This window comes from Gracilinanus agilis, chromosome 6 (genome assembly GCF_016433145.1).
Source record: "Gracilinanus agilis isolate LMUSP501 chromosome 6, AgileGrace, whole genome shotgun sequence".
In the NCBI taxonomy this organism is placed as follows: Eukaryota; Metazoa; Chordata; class Mammalia; order Didelphimorphia; family Didelphidae; genus Gracilinanus; species Gracilinanus agilis.
Window position 1 is genome coordinate 193548213 of NC_058135.1, and position 17890 is coordinate 193566102.

At 35.3% G+C, this 17890-nt stretch overlaps 1 protein-coding gene across 1 annotated transcript in view; it reads left to right on the top strand.

The window, feature by feature from the left end:
* SEPSECS (Sep (O-phosphoserine) tRNA:Sec (selenocysteine) tRNA synthase) overlaps positions 1-17890 on the top strand; it is a 68932-nt gene that overhangs the window by 40580 nt on the left and 10462 nt on the right. Inside the window, exon 9 of the mRNA XM_044680556.1 lies at positions 16051-16144. Within this exon, the coding sequence (XP_044536491.1) occupies positions 16051-16144 (94 nt within the window). The remainder of the gene's footprint in view (positions 1-16050; positions 16145-17890) is intronic.

Genomic DNA, 17890 nt, shown 5'->3' on the forward strand with positions numbered 1-17890 from the left:
TTGTAGAGGTAGCTACCTAAAAAAAATAGTTTCTTTTCACTGTAACTTTTCAGCTTCTCTTCCTATGTATATGACATATACTCAATAATATAAGTGTAAATAGGGTGTTCTGTGTTTAATTCTCCCTGATCTTCTCTGAATCCCCCCTTTAGAATCAAATCATGAAAAAATTTATTTTATTTCATAATAATACTTAAATATTTCTTTGGATATATAGGACAAAAATCAAGTCCCCTGGCAGTAAATTCCAATAATATTGTCTGAATTATTCTGTGGTACTAGAATGTAGTTGCTTTTGGTATTCTTTCAAAATAATTTTTTAAAAATAAAGACCTTACCTTCTGTCTTAGAATCAATACTGTGTATTAGTTCCAACGTAAAAGAGCAAACAGTAAGGGCTAGATAATGTGGATTAAGTAACTCGCCCAGGTTCACATAACTAGGAAATGTCTGAGGCCAGATTTGAACTTAGGATCTCTCATCTCTAGGTTTGGCTCTCAATCTACTGAATCACCTAACTGTCCCCATTTTTGGTATTCCTTAAAAATAAAAAGATTTAGGGGCAGCTAGTCTGAAAATTTCCTTTTCAGATCTTTTCATCATTTATCAATTTGTAATTGACTTGTATTATATATCTGACTTGTTTCTGCATTTGAGATATGAAGCCTTTATTAGAGAGATTTGTTGCAAAAACTTTTTCTCCATTATTATTACTGTGTTTTATCTTCCATTTTTTCCCCATCTAATCTTTCTTTCCTTTTATTCTGTCTATCCTCAAAAGGGTTTAGTTTCTGACCACCACCTCCACCAGATTGTCCTCTCTTTTGTCACCCTCCCCTTTCCCTCCCCCCACCTCTTTCTCTTGTCTCTTTTTCCTTCCCTATATGGGAAGATAGATTTCTGTACCTGATTGAGGGGTGTGTGTGTGTATGTGTGTGTGTTTTCTTCTTTCTTTGAGTTAGTTCTGATGAGACTAAAATTCAAGCACTCCTCAATTCCCCTATCTTCCCTTCCACTATAAATTCTCTTTTGTACCTCCTCTATATGAGATAATTTAATCCCATTCTACCTTTTTGTTTCCTTGTTTTTGAATGCATTCCTCTTTTCTTAACCTGTAATTTAATTTTTTAAGACATCATCCCATCATACTCCACTTACACCCTTGTCCTTTGTCTATGTATATTCTAACTGCCTTTAAAGTTCTTAGGAGTTTACAAGTATCATCTTTCCATGTATGGATATAAACAGTTTAACCTTATTAAAACCTTATGATTTCTTTCTTCTGTTTACTTTTTTATGCTTTTCTTGGGTCAAAATTTGTGACTCAAATTTTCTATTCAGCACTAGTGTTTTCATCAGAAATTTTTTTCCCCTGAAGAATTATACTCAGTTTTGCTGGGTATGTGATTCTTGGTTGTAGTCCTAGCTTTTTTCACCCATGGGATATCATATTCCAGGCCCTTTGATACTTCAATATAGAAGTTGCTAAATTTTGTGTTATTCTGACTGTGGCTACATCATATATGAATTGTTTCTTTTTGGCTACTTGGTGTATTTTTTTTCTTGACCTGGGAGTTCTTGAATTTGGCTATAATATTTCTGGGAATTTTCGTTTGGGGATCTCTTTCAGGAGGTAGATTCTTTCAGTTTCTATTTTACCCTCTGTTTCTAGAATATCAGAAGAGTTTTCCATTGATAATTTCTTGAAAGATGACATCCATTCCCCAAGTGATGGACAAATCCTCAGTTTCCAATTCTTTGCCAGTACAAAAAAGAGCTGCTAAAAATATTTTGGTATAAATAGGTCCTTTTCCCTTCTCTCTGATCTCTGGGGTAGAGACTCAGTGGTGGAATTGCAGTCAGAGGACTATGGCCCTCTGAGAACAGTCCCAGATTGCTCTCCAGTTTGGTTTTATCAGTTCATAGTTCCATCAACAGTGTATTAGTGTCCCAGTTTTTCTACATCCCCTCCAATATTTATCATTTTCCTTTTTGGTAATGTTAGCCAATTGGATAGGTATGAGGTGGTATCTCTCAGCATTTTTCTTGTGCTTGGATTAATAGTGACTTGGAACATTTTATCATATAGCTATGGATAGTTTTAATTTCTTCCTTGGAGAACTGACATTTCATATCATTTGACCATCTTTCAGTTGGGTAATGCTTTGTATTTTTTTCTTATCATTTAACTTAAAAACTTTTATAGGTGTGCTTCATTCCTATGGTGAAGGGGACACTATCTCAAGCTTCATTTTCTTTATGCAGGTGTCTTCAGAGCCAGTTTCAGGGATCTATAAGTTTTTAGTTCTTCCAAGGCAGTTTGATGTAAGGAGAGGTGTGTTTAATACTCTGTGCTCTGGTCTGTGAGTACCCACAAGCTCTCTTTTCCCCCTGGGAACTATGACCAGGATCCCCTTCTTTCCTGAAGCTGCAAACACTGGTGTGTTCTCCTCCTTACCTTGGGATTACATCCTGTAACCTAGATCTGTGTGTGGGCAATGCAACAGAGTCCTGCACCCAGAGAAAACAAAAGGGCCTCTGCATTCTCCTTCTGACCAGTTATCCAACTCCCTTACTATCTGTGACTGAGTGCTCCAGAAGCCTTTGTTGGTAATTCAACTGCCCTCAAGGCCAGTGGTAGCTTACAGAAATGGAGCCTATTTGGCATGCTGATCTGAGCTCCACTCCTACTCAAGTAAAAAATTGTTTTACCCCATCTTTTTGTGGGTTCTGCTGCTCCAGAATTCATTCTGAGGTATTATATCAAAGTTGTTTGGAGGGTAATTTGACTCTGCCCTCATAGCTTATAAATTTTAAATTTGGAAACTTGAGACTTATATTTGTGAGTGGGCATTACAGACTTTATAGAATGCATTTGAATGAATGAAACCAAGTGTCTGAGGCAGTTGTCTAGCTTACTTCACCAAAGCCTGTCCTTTAAATCATTGGTGTCAAATTATAGTAGAAATTGGACCCCTGATTTTTACATAAAGATCCCTTCAAGCCACATATTGACTTAGTTTTAAAATATAATGTTATCTATGGGGCTTTTTTGTATTTTTTTTTTGTAAAATATTTCCTTATTACATTTTAATCTGGTTTTGGCTGCATTAAAGTGTTGTTTTCGACACCTCTACTCTAAATGATTAGTAAGTACTTAATTAACTGAACCAACTGAGCCTTCAGGGGCCAATTAAGAGAAGCAGGGATTTATACTTTTAGTCCTCGCTGGCTTAGCTGGGCAGATTAGACATATGTACATAAAAAGATGATTAATAATTATATTATGGTGGAAAGTGTACTAAACTGAGGCAAGAAACCATAGTTCTAATCCTGGTTCTGCCATTTACTAATTATGTTACATTGAATAAGTAATTCTACCTCTCTGTATCTCAGTTTCAGTAAAATGAGGGGACTGAATAAGGTGGGACTGAAGCCTCATGAATAGCCTGAAAGTTCTACCAGGGTGATACACAATAAACATTAAATGAATATTATAGAATTTAGAAAATAAGTGCTTTCCAATTTAGGAAGGAGAGATCATTGGAACTCTAGTGATCAGTGAATGCTTTACAGAGACATTAGAGTTCTGTGAGCCTATAGCATAAAAAGCTTTTTAGACATTAGGGAGGAAAAGAAAGGGTAAAGGCAGAGGTAACAAGGTAAAGAGCATCTCAGAAATAGGAATGTGATGGGTATATTAAAGACTTGGTGAGCAAACCAGTCTGGTAAATGTTGTTCTGTATAGAGTAGTAGTAAGGGATGAAGTGGAGAAGTAGGTTGCAGCCAGATTTTAGAAGATCTTAATGCAAAGTAAAATAATTTGGACCATTATTCTGTATATAACTTAGTTATTGAAATTTTTTGAGCAGGAGAGTGATATGCAGTTTAGGAAGACTGACCACTTAAGCGTTATTCTGATACCTCATGGGATGAGAGGAACCTTGGCCTCTTGAAAACTCTACCAGCAGAGTACATACTCTGGTCTCAATTACCAAATGAAAAAGATTTGGGTATGGTCCGGTCAGTGGATTGTTGCCTAATTCATTGGAGAGGACTTAACACTGAAAGGTTGATGAATTTTTTGGTATGAAATTATCTGGTGTATTAGGGGTATAGATGAAGTTCCAGTCCACATTAATGGAAGGAATAATAACTATATAGTAATGTCACTTTAGATATCTCTTGAGATATTGAAGAATGGGGTGGTATTATATATGCTGGGTTGGAGGGGGAGAGGTTAGAAGTGTTAAAAAAAAAAGAATGTATACTGAATACTTGTCAGTTACATCATATTGAGATTTTCTTTGGGTGTAGATTATGACAGATGATCTAACCTGGAACTCTTTTGAGATTCTATAGTTCTGTGGTGATAATCATCCTAAAACTCCCCCATTTATGAGCAGGAATCTTGTTTGAAAAGTCATTGTATTTCTATTTACATGTATCATCATACTCTAGATCTTATGGTGGGTGTGGGAAAAAAGTCTTTGTCTTAAAGGAGCTGCAGTCTTAATTGGGTAGAGAAATAACCAGTGAACATTGATAAAGCAACATTTAAAAGGGCATGATGATGTGAGTTCTTGGAGTGTGTAAGAATCAAGATATGTTTTATTTATCAATACCATTTGTTAATAAAAGTATAAAATTAAGTACTGTAAAAAGGAATTCTTTATTCCTTTTTTAATATAATGGGGGACCTGGAGGTCCTTTTATTATAGAAATATATGGGGATCAACCAGCCCACAATGACAGGAAGTAGGAACTGGGGAACCCCACCCCCCTCCCGCTGAGCCAGTGTCAGTTGCAGGCTATCAGTTGCTGACAGTTGGTGAGTCAGTTGCAGACAGTTAGGGCTGGGAGTTGTGGGGAAGTTGGCTGCTGAACGTGAGTTGGTTTTTGGGGGTTAGTTGCTGGTAGTGTGGGTTGGCATTTAGTTGCTGGAATATAAAGGAGGGCCTGAGCTTACTGAGAGGGCTTTTGCCTTTAGAGGGTTTTTTGCTTCTGGGATCTCTAGAGAGCAGGAGGTCTGTCTCATAGGCAAAGATCTGCTGTCAGTTGGCTACTGACAGAGTGAGTGGTGGCTATCCATTATTTTAGGGAGTTAGGTAGTTAGTGAATAATTTATAGATAGAGTAGGTTATATTAGGCCTGGGTGGTACCAGGCAGAAGAAATTGTCCTCAGAAGATAATTAGAGGTAGTATTAGGAATTTTAGGGAGTATTAGGAATTTTGGTATATTTATAGGGTATAAGGTTAGTAATCTCTCCTTCCTCTTTTCTATCTTTCTATTGGAACTTTGTGGGGTGGTTGTTATTATAGGTAGACATAGGCAGTTTTAGGTAGTAATTATAGGTAGTTATAGGATAATATGACACCCCAACTGTCAGTAGTCAACTGACTGTCATTAGGACATTTTCTTTCTCTACCTCTTTCCTGTATTTCTCTCCTTTACTATATTCATTTTATTATATTATTTTACTATCTCTATTTTAATTAAACTAAATTGTTAATGGTTAAAAACTGCTAGAAGTTTTCTCTGGCTTAAAGAGATAATATTAATTTATAACTCTACTATATTCTCATTAAAACTTAAGTTATTAAAAGCTGCTCTCTTATTTTGTCAAAACCCCTATTTTTAACCCTTACAATACATTTCATTATTTTGCTTATTGGCATTGGCCATATAGGATATTAACTTGAATTGATCAGCCTGACATTCACTTTTACATAATTATCAGGAATTTTTTTAGGAATACTTTGAATTGAGGCTAGCATTAAAATCAGATTAGTGAAGAAGAATTTTATTTTAATTGCTCCATGTTATTGATGTTATCCTTTCCTATGTACTCATGGAAGAAATTGGTAATCTGTTACCCGTTAACATTCTTGGGTTGTTGATTGATATGTCTTTTTGGAACTTAAGCTATTGTGGGCTCTGTTGAACTTCATGTGTACTTTTACAATTTATTTTTAGATGAGAATATGGATATTTTGAAACTTTGGTCATTTCAGATTTATTAAAAATTTTGGGGGGTTAAATGTTTTTTCTTTTTAATAAAAAAAATTCCTACTATATAGTGATTGCTATCCTTCTGCTCTTTTTCTCTTCATTTTGGTTGTCTCATGTTTCTTACTTAATAAAATATGTTCAGTACATAGAATATTCAATTGATTTTTCATTCCAAAACATAATGGGCAAACTGGAAATTCCCAAGACTTGTGTATGTGTGTATGTTCATTGTCATAGCAAAGAATGATAATATTTTGTACTCAGATGATATGATTTTATATCTCATATTGAAAGTGGCAACAATTACTAAATTATACTTAATCATTCATTAACTTAAAAAAAAAACCCTTCCTTTCTGACTTTGTGTGTTGCTTTTAGGGAAGGAGAATGGTAAGGACCAGGCAAATGAGGATTAAGTGACTTGCCCAGGGCCACACAGTTATGAAGGCTAAATTTGAACCCAGGACCTTCCATCTCTAGGTCTGGTTTTCAATCCACTGAGCCACCTACCTGTGTAAAGGTTAAATTTAGTTATTGGACTTAAATTATATGAAATAACATGGTCACCAAAGTTATATCTCAAGTCAGAAGTTTATTTACCAAATTAGAGGGGAAACAATAAAGTAGAGAAATGTGAGAGAGGTTAAGAGAAAATACCTATACTAGTCCTCAGCCAGGAGGGCTGGTAGGTAGTTAGGAAACTAGTAAAGTGATCGGCCCTTTTCACTCACTCAGTGAAGTAGTCCAGAAGTCAGAATCTAAGTTGAAGCCATGATTATGCCATAGTCTCTAGCGAAGTTCCCTTGAAGACTATCTCCAGGAGACACTCTTCTTGAGACTCAACTTCACAAGACTGACCCAGCCCAAGAATTTTGTGGCTTTTATGGTGGTTTCCTATTCCTGCCCCTCTTCACAGGGGCCAATCACAGTTCCCAAATTGTCCAGCCCTGCCCAGGGGCAGATTTTGTGGGATGACTTGTTACCTCTAAAGGTGTTAACTCTCCTGCTAGGATGCATATGTTTTTGACTTGTCACCCAGTTTGGTGTTTCTGAGTTATTACCCAGTTAGCATGTGACTTGCAGACTTTCACCTACTTAAGGTTAAGTAGGGGTGTCTTTCTTTTGGAGGGGTAAACTCCTGTAGTAAGAGTTTCTCTTACTTTAGGGTTAAGTATGAGTGTATTTACTTTTGTTGATTAATTCAAAAGAAGACAAAGGAGAATTAATCCTGTCCTCACAATCTGGTGAGGTACCAAGTAGGGGTATTTAAATTATTGTTAACCAAAGTTTTAACTCCAACTAGGCAAAGAGAATAAAGGATTCCCTTTTAACAAGTGTAAACTCAGAACAGACAAAGAGAACCAAGATTTTCCTTTCACACCTGCCCCCTCATTAACTTTTAAATTTACAGAAGTCTTTAGTAATTTCATTGCCATGTTCCCACCTCCCAAAAAAACACAAAACTCTTCCTTCTCACTAACTATTTAAGATATAGTTTAATTTTTCCATTCAGTAAAGGAAATAAGTTAATTTTTGTTTATAGTACATAGTTTATTTAGACATACACAAAATATTGTAATTCTATAGCAAATAAGGCATATTAGCTATACAGAATAGAAATGTTCTATTACTTACAATTTAATTGTAGCATACCTTTCCAGACTTATCACTTCTTTTCATACATACTACATTTTAGCTAAACTGGCTTACTTACTATATTCCCTGCATAGGATTTCTATCTTCCATTTCTCTATATATTTTTATTTGTTTTTGTTTTTTGCAGTCTTTTCTTTATAGAACATGAGTAATTTACTCCCTCTCCCTACTTCTGAGATATCTCTGCCCGCCCCCCAACTCTTTCCAGTTTTCTTGAAGATCAGCTCAATAGGTTATGTCCCACTAGAGGTCTTTCCTTTCCCCCTAAGTTGCTAGTGTCCTCCATGTTGAAGTTTGTATTTACTCTGAACGTATTCTGTATTTACTTCTTTGTGTAAATGTTGTACCCTTGAAGTCAAGAACTATTTAGTTTTTGTATTTTTTTATCTATAGTCTCTAGCATGGTTCCTGGCACAAAATAGGTAGGCACTTAATAAATGTCTTTTCAATCATGAAGAACTATAAAGCATATTCCATTTTGCTACCATATTCCATTCTTAAAATTTATAGTCCATTAAAATTGTTATGTTTTATGTGAAAAATCTCCATCTCAATGGAACTAAAAATATTTTATGAGAAATTAAGTGGTAGGTAAAAGCCATTGTTCACCTATGGAACCATGTTGCTGGGAATTAGGGTTCTCATCTATCAATTTATTGTTCTTTTATAATACCCTCTTGATTCTGAAAGCTTAGTTGCTCTTTTGTTGGAATTTCCCTGTCATCTTCATAGACCATAAGAATTATATCTATGAACTATGTGACTCCATATTAAAGCTTCCAGAGTTTTGCTATTCTTTTAGATAAGTACTTTGTATCACGTGAGCATAGCAACTATGATACTGCCATCTAATTGGTGAAATACGTTAGCTTGAAAATTTCATAATTCTAGACATAAGGCTATATGAAATACTGATACTAGTAGCTCCAAAGTACTACTAAAATGCCTCACCTTTATGTGAAGATGAGGCTACGTTTTCAAAGGCTGTAGTCAGTTGGAAGAATTTACAGTGTTGTAAAGGTTTTGAATATGATCCCAGTGACAGACAGATTCCACAGGGTTAGACCCAACCAGCTAAAAATGGAAGGGCTTATCACTGTGGATTGGCAGCTAAGCCTATGAATCAAAGAAATATTAAAAGTGGCTCCTAATCCTGTGTTGCCCTTTCCTCTTCTGTGACTGTAGTGGAATGCTGTAGAAGGAGAAAGAAGATGTTAAGAATCATACAATTTTTAGACCATCTGAAACATTTAACTATAAGTGCTGATACTCTAAATGTGAGATCTTTGTTCAATGATCAACAAAATGGCAAACTACTGGAAAGACTAAAACAACAATCTTAATGTATTTGTGATAACTTAAACCAGAAAAGGCCAAGAAGTTGCAAGATTGGCTGGCATAGAATCATGACAGATAAGGGTCAGCAAAACCCAGAGTAAAGAGTGTCGAAGAGAATGGTCAGCAGTTTCAAATATTATAGAATGTTTAAGAAGGATGAAGACAGAAAAAAGGCCATTGGATTTGTCAAGAGATGATTGGTAATCTTGGCAAACGTTAATTGAGTGATGGAGCTTGGAAACTCAATTGAAGATTATTGAGAAGTAAGGTAATGTGGAATTTAGAGACAATGAATTTTTTCTAGGAGTTCAGTTGTGAAAGGTTGAAGATAATAGGTTGATTGCTTGAGGGGATGGTAGCATCAAATGAATGCTGTATAAAGGTGAAGGAGATCTGGGCATGCTTGAAAGCAGTAGGGAAAGATGGAAGCTTATGAAAGAAAAGGTGATGCTTAAAGAGGCAGACTCATAGAGAAGCCTGAAGGGAATGGGTCAAAGGCTCAAGTAGAATGGCTGGCCTCAGCAAAAAGGATACCTTCTTCTGATTCCCTAGTCCAAAAGAGAAGAATTGGGCATTATGATGAGAGATTTTGAACTGAAAACTGAGGAGCCTAAGCATATGTTATACTTATATGTTTCAGTCTTCTTGGTAAAACATGAGATATGTTCTTCCTAGAGATTGAGAAGAAGGAATGTAGAACCTAGCTTGCGGAGAGAAATGAGGTTTTGGAAAAGCCTCAAGGGAAGTTCATAAGGAGTCAAGGGGAGACTAAAAAGATTGTTGTGCAAAATTGAAAGCTTAACTGAGATTAGATAATAAAAATTTGTAGTGGTTTTAGTCAGTATAATTGCACGACTTTTTCAGGAAGTTCTGCAGCTAGCCTGACTGTTCCTTTATCTCATGACTCTCGATTCAGTATACTTCCTGCCATACGATAATTGTTAGACATCTTTTTAGGTATGAGTGTCTTATCTCCTCACCTAGCTCTGAAAAGACTGAACCTGTTAGAAGAGGAGAAGGTAGATGGTGGCATTAATACCAGATTCAAATGAATAAGGGATAAGTTCCAGTAGAACTGGTTAATTATAGCTCATTATTCTGAATGGGAGAAAAACGAATCCAAGAAAGCAGTAATATTAGGAGAATAGAGAGTGCCAGAGTGGTGAGATTTGGGTGAGGATGAAGAATAGTTTTGAAGTGAATAAGGCATAGGGACAGAGAAGGATAAGAGATTGTGGTAAGAGAGGAAAAAGGGTAATGACGAAATTAAGGGTTCATATCTTTGGCAATCACTGCTCTAGGCTATGGTGTCAAACCAAAAAGAAGTAGGCCACTAAACCAGACATAAAGGATGCCTGAAGCATTATGATAACTAGATAGCTTAGAAAATTACATATTAACATTATCTATATTCTCTCGTATTTTTATTTATTTTGTTAAATATTTCCCAATTACATTTTTTTTAAACCCTTAACTTCTCTGTATTGGCTCATAGATGGAAGAGTGGTAAGGGGGTCAAGTGACTTGCCCAGGGTCACACAGCTCCCAATTACATTTTAATCTAGGCCAGATAGCACTGGGGAGTGTTGCAGGCCACATTGGGCTATATGTTTGATATCTCTGTTCTAGGCAACATAATCTGGAAATCTAAGGGGGAAGCATAATTAAGAATCACAGGATGGGGCAGCTGGGTAGCTCAGTGGAGTGAGAGTCAGGCCTAGAGACAGGAGGTCCTAGGTTCAAACCCGGCCTCAGCCACTTCCCAGCTGTGTGACCCTGGGCAAGTCACTTGACCCCCATTGCCCACCCTTACCAATCTTCCACCTATGAGACAATACATCGAAGAACAAGGGTTAAAAAAAAAAAAAAAAGAATCACAGGATGAAAAGGCATAAATGAGGTACAATCTTCAGGTATAGGAATACTTTCATTAATAAGTAGGAATGTTAATAAATGACTTTTAAATAATACCTTAAAGTTTACAAAGAATTTTACATATGGTATCAGTTTTAGCAGTTTAAATTCTAGATATTTTGTTTATTGAGTACAAGGGATGTTTCTTGGAATTTTCAAAAGTAATGAAATACTTATTTGGGGATTATGCTTTTACAAGTAAATAAAACTTTAGATTTTAACAACTTCATCTAACAAGCAAATCTTTTCATTGAAAATGTGGATATTCTCCATAAACCATAATTGCAGATATGTAGTATAAATATTGGTTTTTTATTGGATTTGTTGCAGAAGTAAGGGCCTCTTTTGTTTAAATGTACTTGCTCTTGAACTGTGAAAATTTAATAGTGATAGTTTATTGGTTCAGCTCTAGAGTAGCTAAGGCAGAGCTATTATGCTCTCAGCTAGAGCTATTTATATACTATCACTGAGAACTCCTTTTTATATTATTGGCGTTATTGCCTACTAAAAAAGGAGTGTTAAAAGAAAACTTAGGAATTTTTTTATTCCATGCCCTTATTCGCAGCAATGATATTTTTAGAAGTTATTTCATCTAAGCTTAGATCTTTACAGAAAGGGCTTTATCTTCTTTGCAGTAAAGGCAGACAAGAACTCAGCTTGAAGTCTTTCCTTCTCAGCCCTTCTGTTTTGAAGGGGTGAAAGGATCAGAGAGAGTGGAACTCAGTGTGTGAATTGAACCTTTTTGCCTTTGGCCCCCTCCAGATGAAGAAACCTACTTGGTTGAGGAGAGAGTTGCCTGAAATTGTCTATGGGTGTCTTTCAGAAAAAAAGATTAAACTATAAGAAGCTGCTTTGGAACTTCTTTATGCAAAATGAAGAATAAACCTTAGTGGTTAACCTTATATCAGTTTTGATTTAAAAGAGAATATCTTGGTCAATTTTTCCTTCTAAAGAAAAGTGTTCTAGTGTAATAGACCAGATAAAAATTCCTTCAAAATTGAACATCAGTTGTACTTATGTGGCAATTAGGAAGTAGCAAAAATACTGTGGCAGCAAGAAGCAGGTAAAGCCGTCAGGTTTATTTAGCACTTATTCATGACCAGAAGCATCTTGGGCAGGAGAAGGGACACTACCTCAGTGAGTCATTCACAGGTAGATATTAGTGGGAAGTATTTGGTCATGTAGGGTTGAGGAGGGGGACTTTTATAAGGGCTAAAATAGAGTCAGAGTGGTCCTCACCCTTAAGGTGTTTAGACTTGGCCAGGGCTTGTTGGTTGATAATAAGATAGTGGAGGATGAGGATTTTTATATGCTAATTAGTCATCTCCAAGATGGTGAGGAATGGTTCCAATAGTGAAGGACTGGGGCTGTTATGACTGGCATGCAAGGCATCCTAGAGTAAATGAGTCAAAGGTATGTGTATGTGTGCGTGTGTGTGTGTGTGTGTGTGCGTGCGTGCGCGCAAGTAAATATGCAAAACACTAGTGTAGACTTTACACTTCGAAAAGTTTTCTTTGAAATCTTGACGTGTAATCTTTGAAATCTTGACTTGAAATCTTTGAAATCTTCTTGTTTTTATAAACTATTACCTATAAAAATGTCTATTATAGTCAAATGTGAAATTCCATTTTCTGCTTAATCTAAGAAGTGAAATAGTATATATTTCAAAGGAACACACTAATCATTGTTTCATCATATAAGAATTTTAAAATGATTATTTAAGTCCAGTTTCTGCAAGAGTTAGTGAATTTTTTGCTTCTGTGGGGGTTTTTGGAAGCATTATGTTTCATGACTGCAAATCAATTTGCAAAAAGTCTACTGAAGTGTAATACTTTAATATAATTTAACATACCCACTACTAGCATCATGTACCATGGTGTGAAGTTTTTTTTTTTTCCCTTATTCAGAAATAAAGCTGACATTAGCATTCAGGTGTACAGTTCAGTTTATCTCTGGTGAGAAGTCTTTTAAAATTAAGTTAAATATAGTACAAAGGGCAGAGAGAATCAATAATATTTCATTTCTTTTAAGTAAGATCTTTCTATATATATTTGCTTGGGGTGCTTATAAATTTCTCATTATAGGACTATTTTATAATATATGTCAGTTATAGATTTAACTGTAACAAAAAAAATAGTACTGGTTTTGAAATACCTTTTATCTATCCTGTAGAAAACTGCTTAGATCAGTCTTTATATAAGAAATAGATGTTTAATATATTTTCTTTTTTAATACAGTGCATGTTAATGTAAAAGCAATAAAACCTTAAAACGTAGTGTCTTATACCACTTTCTATATAGCACTGTAGCATAATGAATAGATTTATGGATTTGAGAACAGGAGATTTTGGTTGAATCCAGGCTCAGATACTTTTTAATTATATGATTACTGTCATATCACTTCATTGCTCTGAACTTCAGTTACCTCATCTGTAAAGTAATAATAATAGTTAACATTTATATAGCATTTACTATGTACTAGACAGTGTGCTAAATGTTTTATAATTATCTCATTTGCTCTTTACAACAACCCTGACAATTTGCCCTCAGTCACATAGCTAATGATAGCAGCCGAATTTGAACTCGGATCTTCCTGACTCCAGGTCTGGCATTCTATCCACTCTGCCACCTAGCTAGAAATAATAATACTTATACAACCTATCTCTCAGGATATTTGGGAAGAAGATTTTGTAAATATCAAATTGCTATTTAAAGTGAATTATTATAACACATAATGCAATATATATAAGGAAATACTAACAAATATGTAATATTAATGCATATAATAAAATAATTGAAAATCCTGCTTATTAGAAAATGCTGCACTTTGCATATATAGGTACTCAGTATATTGGAGGTATGCTTTTGTGGCCCTTCCCTTCAGTGATAAAGATCACAAGTTATTCATATGTCCTCCCATAAATTCTCCATGAGGTTTGAGAGTATACATTGCATGTATACCATTAGAACATGAGCACTGCTGATTGATTATTTCTCTTGCTATGTTATTGGCCCATCTTTCTGATCATACATCACATCTTTTTATCTTTTATCTTTTTACAATTCTTGGTTTTAGTTGTACTGCAGCCTAATCCACAGCCACTCTACTTTTCCATTGCTTTTTAGGTTACCTTCAATTCAACTTCTTAGGAAACTGATATTACATGACTTGTAGTCATGTAGTAGCTTCAATAGAAGAATGTTGCTAAAACAGTGGAACTTTTATTTTAGGGAAGAATCATGATGTTATTGAAAATTCCATGTTATTGCCTGCTCTACACCTTTTCAATTCAGGCCATGGAAAACATCTAAGATGTATGTACTGATAATGGACCATATCTTTGTGTTTTTTTTTATCCAACTGAATATCATAGTCTGAACAAGAGACATTCTTTATCCATTTAGTTTTCCTAATGTAGATGGCTAGATTGAATCTTCTTGAAGGATTTTAAATACCATTTAGCAGTCTCTGCAGTAGCTCTACATAGCTATCAAAAATGGCAATATGCAATTTTAAGTTATTTTAACATTTTTATGGTCTAAAGGTTTTCATATTGCAGTTACAATTGAAACCATGTTACCAAGAATTAGGATTGTGGCAGTAATTTATACAGTAGTATTAATAAGTGAATATTAAAAATGACCAGAATACTTCCCTTAGAATATTAGAAGTGAGTATTGAACAATTATCTTTTTGGTGTGCCATTCAATTCAAAAGAACACCAGGGATTTTTATTGTTTGGTGTTTGGGACCAGCTTATCCTTTATAGAAGTAGCCAAAACTAGGTATTAACTATAAATCATGTTCCTGAAATTGTATAATTATTATATCAGAGATGATTATGGCAACAAAATAATAGAGTAAGAATTTACAAGTCTGTATTTTAAAAAGTGACCAACATTTATGTAGTACTTTGAAGTTTGCAAAGCATTTTACAAATATCCTATTTGATCCTGTAATATAGGATTATTAACTTTGCTGTGTTGGCTTGGGGCAACCTGTCAGATGCCCTGGTTGGAATGTTGACTGTGGCATGAACCACGGGGCAAGCACCAACTGCCAGTTGGGCCAAGAGTAAATAAAGCCCTGGAGACCCAGGCCTGGGTGCTGTTCTTTCCCAACTTCTCCCCTGATCTCTCACATATCCGATACCCCCTGGGGCCCTGGGTGGTAAGAGTGGGAACATGGGTAGTTAGGCCTAGGATAGGGTTAAACCAATCCTGCAGAACAACTTATCAAAACTATCAGCACTACTGGCAAACCTTTAGTCAAAGATCAGCTTTATTTGTTATCCAGAAACCCAGGACAGCCTAGGATACACCAGTAGGAGGCTACTTCCTCATCAGGGAAGGGCTGGTAATCTGACATCTTAAAGGAGCCTGGTGTCCAACAGTGAGCTTCACTCGACACTCAGTTAACCAGGGTTGGATCCTTGATACATTTATAACTCATTTCAAGCTCATTCCATCCTTTCAACTAGCACCTTCCTCCTTCTAGTTTCGTTACTAGCTTAAGGCCCTTTTACCCACTCATTTCAATCCCCACAACAACACTGGGAGATGGGTGCTATTAATTTATTTCCATTTTAATAGAAGAGGAAATTGAAACAAAAAGAGAGTCGCTGTTCATAAGTTGTCTGAGTCAGGATTTGAACTCAGGTCTTCCTGACTCCCAGGTCTACTATTCTATCCACTGATGCTGTTTCTTTGTCTGTTGTAAAAGTCCATGTTTTCAGTTCTTGAAAGATGTGCCAACATTGAATTTACTTAGCTCATATTGTTTGTTTTTGCTCAATAAAATGTTAATTTCTTGGGAACAAGAACTAGTTCATAATTGTTTTTGTATTCCCACTTCCTAGCACAGTGCTTGGTATGTAGCGAATGCTTAATAAATACTTGTTGTCTATATAAATGAATGAACAAATGAATTTTAGTACATGAGATCAGAGGAGATTTGGTACTTGCAATTCTTAAAGAATTCTTCACCTCCTTTGAAATGTTTATGGATGGGTTAATTTATATAGCAGGCATACTGTTGATGTCAGCTTATTTTTTTTCCACTTTTGCTAAATCTTGCAATTAATAAGTATTCTTTTTCCTTTTTTTTTGAATGCCATCTTTTTTTTTCAGGAAATGTTTTTATACTTATCCACTGAAGTAAAAAAATTATCAGAACTCTACAATGAGAGACTGTTGAATACAACTCATAATCCTATATCTCTAGGTAAGTTTCCTTATTTCTAATAACTATTTCTGACTTTGGGAGCACCTAAACTACTTTCTTAGAAGTTAATGAAGCATTTTTGGTAGTTAGGTGGTTTCATGGGTTCACTAACTAAATCTTTTACTCTGACCTAGTAAAGTTTCACATGACTTCTTTTTGATTTATTTCTATGGAGTGTCCTGCATACTGAGAAACTCTCAATCAAAATAGAGATATTGATAATAACTAACTTAGATTATTTCAGCAAGTAACAGGAATTATTGTGTAATATAATTTTAAACCTTATTTCTGACATTTAAAAAATAAATTTCATTGTTTTTGTATCAGTCGTTTCTTCATTTCATCCCTTCTTAAGCCTTCCCTTGTGAAACAAACAAACAAAAAAATTAAGCAGAACAAATGATGTAGTTAACTATATTGGAGAATGTGCAGTGTTTAGAATCTGTAGTCTCCCATCTCTGCTGAGAAGAAGAAAGAGAGAATACTAAAAATTCCTGCCAAATAACAATCAGATCAACCTAGTCAACTAGCAAGAGAAGAGGAAAAAGCTGTTTTTCAAAGAGAGGGGAGTTTAGATATAAATTTATTGGTTTAGGAAATTCTTGTAAGAAAATTCCCTTTACTTGTGCAGATGGAGAGTTTTACAAACTTAGAAAGTAGCAGCACTGAGAAGTTAAGTGATTTTTTTTCTAGTCACTTGAGTCACCATGTGATAGAGACAAAACTTGAACCCGAGTCTTTTTAACTCCAAAGCTGCTTCTTTATTCACTGTAAATTCTTTAGCTAAATTAAAATTAGGTATGTATGAATTTTTTATTTATAATTATAATATGTGCCTATGTAATATATTTTTTCCATGTAAAGCAGATTATCAAATGTAATAATAACATAAGTGTATTTTAACAGTTGAATTTTGTTATTTTAAGAAATGTGGACTCTTAGCCAAGATTGCTACCTGAATTTGAAGTACCTTTTAGCTCCCACATACCCACTCTAGAAAAAACCTGAAATTCACAACAGACTGAATAATGAACAAGAAATCCAATGAGAAACTATAATAATTGATTTGTTTCACTCCAGTGGCCCTACATCCAATGCTAGTAGTAGGAGTACCTTGTAATCTCTTTCTGACCAATTATCTTGTCTCCTTATTGTCTCTGGCTTAAGAGCTCTAGAAGGTGTTGATGCTGCTTCTGTTGCCATTACCTAGTCTCACCAGTGGTATGTCATCCACGTGGGCTCTAGGCTTGCCTCCACTCCCACATCACAGATCTCACTTTCTGTCCTCTGTTGCTTTGGACTGGAAGAGTATCTCTTCTGACCTTTTGTTGGCTCTGCCACTCTACAATTCGATTAGAGATGTTATTTTAAAATTGTTTGGCAATGTTGGGAGAGCTCAGTTGAATACTTTTTTTTTTCTCAACTATCTTGGCTTCACCCCAAGGGGTCCCTCTTTCTTTTATTAATTATATCTTTTTAATCCTGTATGTAGCTTGCTTTGTATGTTGACTCTCCTATTAAATTAAATTGTAAGCTCCTTTTCTATCTTCAGCACTTAGCACAGTGCCTGGCACAGAGTAGGTACTTAATAAATGCTGATTGATTTAAAGGGAAAAAATGCATTTTTCCATGAGGAATATATGAACATATACCAAAAAATAAAGTAAAGGATAAGAAAAGTGAGATAAGAGGGCAGCTGGGTAGCTCAGTGGACTGAGAGTCAGGCCTAGAGATGGGAGGTTCCAG